This window comes from Podarcis cretensis (genome assembly GCF_951804945.1).
Source record: "Podarcis cretensis genome assembly, chromosome: 4".
NCBI classification, from domain to species: domain Eukaryota; kingdom Metazoa; phylum Chordata; class Lepidosauria; order Squamata; family Lacertidae; genus Podarcis; species Podarcis cretensis.
In genome coordinates this window covers 97018852-97025550 of record NC_137173.1, presented here as the reverse complement: position 1 = coordinate 97025550, position 6699 = coordinate 97018852, and the positions used below count along the sequence as shown (strand labels likewise).

General features: G+C 48.7%; 1 protein-coding gene across 1 annotated transcript; it reads right to left on the bottom strand.

Moving 5' to 3' along the window:
• Positions 1-1792: 1792 nt before the first annotated feature.
• On the bottom strand, positions 1793-6699 carry KCTD12 (potassium channel tetramerization domain containing 12). Its single transcript, XM_079972974.1, has one exon. The coding sequence runs from the start codon at positions 6413-6415 to the stop codon at positions 5369-5371; it is 1047 nt and encodes a 348-aa protein (XP_079829100.1). The 5' UTR covers positions 6416-6699; the 3' UTR covers positions 1793-5368.

Sequence of the window (6699 nt, the reverse complement as noted above, 5' to 3'; positions counted from 1 at the left end):
TTTGTGTGCACCTATAACAGAACCACATGTTTTATCATGGGGAGGTGGCTGGGACTCCTCATTGGCAGCTGCCAGCATGGTTAGTGGTCAGGGATGAGGGGGGGCCAACAATCTCTTGCAGGACACAGATTCTCCATACCTGCTTCATCAGAGAAAAACAGCTTGGGGTGTTTGGCATGGAATGCAGAGAAGGAGGAAGCTCCTGTTTAAGAAAAACCAGCTCAGATACTTTGTAAAGGTAAAGGATGTGAGCATTTTTCTTCGGATCCTGGCCAATGGTTTTCTCACCCCGCCCCCAACAACACTGAAGTGTTTTATCAACTGTTCGTTACACATGTGCTTTTAGGACAAGACGTTTGATAACATTTGCGCTTTTGCAGCCCAATCCAATGCATGTTCACTGAGAAGTCATCCCCTTGAATTGGGTAAGAATCTTTGTCAAGTGATTATGCTGAGGATTGCTAATATGTTCATACCCAACGTTTGCACCAAGGAGCTCAGCAGAGCCTGCATGGAGTTCTCAAGTTCTCTCTTCACAACAAGGTAGGGCTCATCTGATTTAGAGCACAGGCCTCGCTGGTTCAAGTGTAAACCAATGTCCACTACACAGCCTGGTTTGCTATCTTAAATTGCTCGAGGTATAAAAAAGCAAAGTTTGTTTGTACTAAAACACAGGTTCAATTTTAACGTTATCAGATGTACACTTTGACAATACAGTGGTACCTCGGGTTACATACGCTTCAGGTTACAGGCGCTTCAGGTTACAGCCTCCGCTAACCCAGAAATATTACCTCAGGTTAAGAACTTTGCTTCAGGATGAGAACAGAAATCGTGCTCCGGCGGCGCGGCAGCAGCAGGAGGCCCCATTAGCTAAAGTGGTGCTTCAGGTTAAGAACAGTTTCAGGTTAAGAACGGACCTCCGGAACAAATTAAGTACTTAACCTGAGGTACCACTGTACACATTAGAACGGCCCTGTTCCAACCTGGGATTAAAACTCATCTCCATGACCTCTCACATACATTCCTCTTTGACTTTTAATATTCGCATCCTAGATATGTATAACCATTTCAGTACAATCTACTTCCAAAACAGATGTGTTTAGAGTTAAGAGCTATTACGTAACAATGCCTATGAAGGTGATAGAACTGGCCCAGAGTTAGCTCATTTGTCATCTTCCAGATGTTCCAGGCCAACTCCTATAATCTCAGACTGCTGGCCATGCTGGCAGAAGCTTGTGCAAGTTGCACTCCAACATCTGGACAGCACCATGTTGAACTAAACCCAACATTCCTGAATTTGCAATTGTTCAATAATACAGAAATGCAGAGTTTCCCAAATTTTGGACTGCAATATGAGCTTTGCACCTAAACTCATTTGTACTGGAAAGTACATTCACGCCACTTGGAAAGGGTCCCAGTTTTGCTAACTTTGACAGCAAAGGACCAAAGCCTTGCTTTGCACATTCCTGCCATTTACAGTTAAAATAATCAGAGTTTGCAGGGCTGTGGGAGAAAAAAACTCCATTATTTCCCTGGAGCTCTACTGTCAGTCAAAGTAGACAATTCTGAGCTACAGGCATTTTATTTGTGGCAACTTTATATGTTCAATGGGACTTACTTCCTAGAAAGTAGACGCAATGTGTTCTCACACAAACCACACAGGGGTGGCAGATAGGAAGTTTTTTTGGTTTAGCTAAGTTATAAACCTAAGTATCCTCAATCACTCGGCTGTTAATGACAACCCAATATCCCACCAGTACCCTTAATGATACAGAACACAACAATTACAAAATTACTAGTTAGTTCTTTTTATTATACCCATTCTGGTTTAAAAAATAATAGGAGCTTTAGGGTAGTCTGCTAGCAAATAAACATTCACTAATCAAAATACGAGTTTTCATTAGAGAGATGCGTTTTAGCCAAGAGGAAGTTTCGCTGTTAATTCACATTCAAGCAAATAAGTGTCGACAAACATACTTCTATCATTTTGCTGATGTTTGTACGCAGGTCTCCCCCCATATAAATAGGTGCAGATACACAGCTTAATATGAAAGTACTCTGTCCAGGTACAGCATATGAAAATCTGTATAGCACTAGTAAATGAATAAAAAACTAAATGATTCGTGTAAAATGTTTATACACTTTATATACACACTAAGTCACAAGTTCAATTAAAAACCACCTCCATTCATAACTCTTATGATAGACTTAGTAAGCTACAGTACAAGATTTATTTTTTAAACAGAAAAAAGAAAAGAAAACTAGCTAAGAGCTCATTTCAGGACTTACTGAAAACTGGATTGTATACAAAATTTTAGAAAACATACTTCAGAGAGAATTACTCAGCACAAACTAGAAAAAGACTGTAATCAGCTCTCGAGAATGACATTTTAAATACTTAATTGCAATCAATAACCTCTCACTTAGCGAAAATATGACAATGGAATTATTTTATAATAAGGCATAAGGACAACCAGGGTACTCTCTCTTCTGTGGCACTCTGGCTTCCCAATGCTCTCTTATTGCTTGTCCTTATTTAAAAATGCTCTCTCTCCCTTTCTTTGTCTTGCTTTCTTTGAAAAAATACATCGTTTTAAAACCATCTCCCAGAGAAAAAAGGAACACATTTCTGTGGATGGGAGATGTTTGAAATCTGGACTTTTTTGATTGATATTTATAAAGCCCCAGAAGAATTTCAAAATGAATGGTTTAAGCTGCAGCTACACATTTAGCTAAAAAGAAGGAAATAAATAAAGCCTCTCTCTTTCTCTTTCTGTCTGTCTCTCTTGCAACAATTCTAACAGGCCAGCACTTGATCCTAAAATAGTATTTTACTCAAATAAGAAAATTCCACTCTTTGAAATGAGAGCTTTAGAGTGAGGGGGAGGAAACGTAATAGAAATATTCTTTGGTTAAGACTATAGTGCCCATAACTCTGTATCCAAGCATCAAGACACTGTTTGTAACTAATTCTGTCTAAGTAAATTGTCAAGTTTCAATGTGCACCGCTTGAGGAATGGCCAAATGACTGGATCGCATAAAAAGCACCCCTTAGGTCGCAAATGTAAATGGACAGTACTTTTAAGTCGAGCAATGTGCATTTATGTATAGATCTGTTTAATGTGGGGGGGGGGGGTCAGAGCTTTCATTCAGAGTAAAAACTTGTGCTTATACATCATCATGGTGGTCCTTCCCTATAGATAAGACACCAGCCAAAATTCCTACATACGTGGACTTAATGTTTCTGCATTGTTGTAGGTGCAAACCCCCTCCCAGTAGAAAACAATGAAAACAGAGCCAAATTTGCCCTTAGGTATTTGGAGAGAAAGAACACATCCCACTCAGAATGCCCGTAACTTTTACTCAGCAGCATGTCTTAACAAATGTAGAAATACCACTCTTTTGCCCAGGGAAGGAAAGGGCACCAATGGACACTTCAAAGAAGCATTAAAATGAGCCTTTAAGACATCAAACAAGAATACATATAGGATGCTACCCAGCCAAGTCATACTGAGGGCCCACCCTCTTAGTATGACTTGGCTTTCGCCCAGAGAGTTCCAAAAAACGCTTAGCACATCTGACAATCTGTGGTGCTGCTCAAAACCCAGGACCTGACACACCTCCACCCTTAGCCAGTCTGGTAGACTACTTTCAGAACATTTAAACAATGTGCAATGGGGTTTTTTATATATAATACACACACACACACACACATACATAAAGAGTGATAATACAGGAATTTTCATCAAAGACTCTTCCTTGCTATTGTCCCCTGTGTCAGAATTACATTTTGCAAACACACTCAGTTTTCAAAGACCTGACATTGCTTTGTGCCATCAAGGGAAGGGAAGTTCCAACTGTTCAAGTGGTGTAAAAATCCAGAAGTCGCCACTTTGATGACGGCCCCTTTTGGCACTGGCTCTTCTGACCCATCACCATTGTAACGCAGTTCCAAAGAGCTGAAGAAGAAAGAGACTTTGGAAAGCGGCAGAGAAGGCAAAGGGAATAAAATGGTACAAGGAGGTCCCTGATTGCGTTGTCTAGTATTTCGCCCCCAAACAGGGTAGGGGTTGGGGAATAGAAGCAGCCACAAAATCTAAGCTGTCAGAAATAGCTGTTCCATTCCACTGACTTCATCCAATTTAGGAGATAGGCAACACTGGGAAAATAATTATCAGGAAAGGTTCTCTCTGCTTCACCACCAACATGGCTGGGAAGGGCAAAATGTTCTCTCTCTCTCTCTCTCTTTCAGATTCCTCTTCCCATCCCAGGGCAAGAAGGCAACACTTTCTGGGAAGCAGGAAGGATGGCAGCGGACTAGCCACAAAGCAGTTCCTTCACCTTGATGTGGAAAGAAACAAAAGGCTGGAAAATGGGAGAGTGGTGGAAGCAGACTCAGAATGATGCAAAGGGGTCCTTTACATCATTGAAGTAGCATTTGATGCCCACCCATTCTCTGGATGGGGGGATGGGGGGAGTGGAGATGCAGGAATAAAATATACAGCACGTATGTTCTGGGGTGAACAAGGCAGACATATTTGGAAGCATGCATGTTATAAAGGGGACACAGGTACGTGTGTCGAGATTTGTGTTTTACCTTTAGCGATATGAACAGATCACATAGTGGGTTGATTCTGGGACAGTGAATTCTGCACAGCTGGCATTTGAGGTGGGCAGCAATTATATAAAAGGGTTGGGCAATGACAGCACATTACATGGAAAAGGCCCATGGAAGTGCTCTGGACCCATGTTAAGTGCAAGGGGTAGAAGGAAGTGATCAAACTTGTACAAAACAAGAGGCGTTCCTTATGGGCGAGGGGCTGAGTGACTGTCTAAGGAACCTAGGTGTAGATGGTGTTCTTCTAAGGTACAAGTGAGGGGTGCGTGAGGTGTCACAAAGCTATGAAGGGATGACCACAGGGCAAGTGCATAGAAATGTAAACAAGGGGCCAGGAACTCAGTGTGCGGAAGGGAAGGAAGTTCTCTGCACCTTTAAGAACAACACAGAAGAGGAGACACCACGATGGGGAGGTTTCCTATCTATGCAGTTCTAAAAGGTGGAAGAGTCTTCAGGCTGCCACCCTATTGCTTAGGCGAAAGCTCCATCTGGGATGCTGGGCAGGAATTCAAGTGGGGCACTTTTGTCTCTCCCAGCACAGCCCCTTCAAAACCCTCCTACAGTTTTGCAAGGCGCAGCTCCCACGCAAGCCAAAAATGTGTCAAGCCGAGGCAGGTTTCTTTCTGCAAGGTCAGGCCCGGGTCATCCTAGGTTAGGGAAAGGAAGGGCATGTGCCTGGAAAAAAGAAAAAATCTGGGGTGTGGTGGAGCTGGTGGCCAGCCCAGGCTGCGCTTGTGCATCTGGGTCCCCTCACTCCCTGCAGAAGACATACTCGGTGTAGCTGGTCCAGATCTTGTCGTCGGCGGGGCCGCCCTGCTCGGGGGCGAAGGCGCAGGTGCCGGTGGAGGAGCAGGCGGCCATGCGGAAGCCGGCCTCGCTGAGCCGGTCGAAGGCCTGCTCCAGGAAGTTGAACTTGAGGTAGTAGCGGGCCGTGTAGCGCTCCGGGGGCCGGTCGGGGTCGCGGCTCTCGTTGAGCGTCTCGCCGAAGACCTCCTTGGCCAGCGCCGTCTTGCCGCACACCGTGATGCGCGCCACGCGGCGGAACTTGGCGTCGGCCTGCGCGTCCCGCCCGATGGTGTAGGAGCCGCGGTAGCCGATGGTGATGTAGCCCGAGCGCCGCCCCGCCGACGCCGCCCCGCCGGCGTCCAGCGAGAGGGACGGCGCCAGCAGAGGCCCGCCCGACGGGCTGCGGCTGGACGTGGGCGAGGCCGACAGAGCCCCGCCGCCCTCGGGAAGCTCGGCCTCCAGGTAGCCCAGGCCCGGCGGCGGCTCGTCGGCGCACACGGAGGCGTCGCGCAAGAGCCCCGAGAAGCGCGCGGCGGCGGCGGCGGACGGGAGGCCGGCGGCCGCCAGACGGCGCGCCAGCTCGGGCAGCTGGAAGTACTCGGCCTCCCTCTGCAGGCGGCTGCGCTCGGGGAAGCGCTCGGGCAGCACCAGCTCCTGGTCGCGCAGGTAATCCAGGATGTAGCGGAAGAGGAAGCCGTCGCGATCCAAGAAGAAGCGGCCCTTGGAGTCGCGCGGCAGCTCGGACGCCGCCTGCTCCGAGAACATGCGCCACAGCAGAGAGCCGCGCACCGACAGCACCGTGCCGCGCCGGGTCACGTACACCTGCCCGCCCACGTTCAGCTCCACGATCTCCGGGAAGCCCTCGCCGCCGACGCCGCCGCCCACCGACGCCGCCGCCGCCGCCTCGGGCAGCTGCGCGGGGCGCGCCGCGCTGCGCAAGGCGCTGCTGCTGCCTCCGCCGCCGCCGCCGCCGCCGTTGGGGAGCCCCCGCGCGCTGTCGGCCAAGGCCATGGCCGGCCCGGAGCAAGTCCTTCCCCTACGGCCGCGCCCTCGGCTGCTTCTCCTCCAGGCTGGCGCGCTCGGCTTCCTTGGCCCGCTGCTGCTGCTGCTGCTGCTGCTGCTGCTGCTGCTTCCCGGGCTCCGCTCGGCGCCCGAGCCGCTTTTTCTTGCTCTCTTTCTCTCTCTCTCCTCCGGGCTTGGCGGTCCTCGCGCTCTCGCGACTCCGATGCGCCGGCGGCGAGCGGCGAGCGCGGCTTATGTAGCTGCGCTGCAACCTCGCAGGAGGGGAGCGCAAG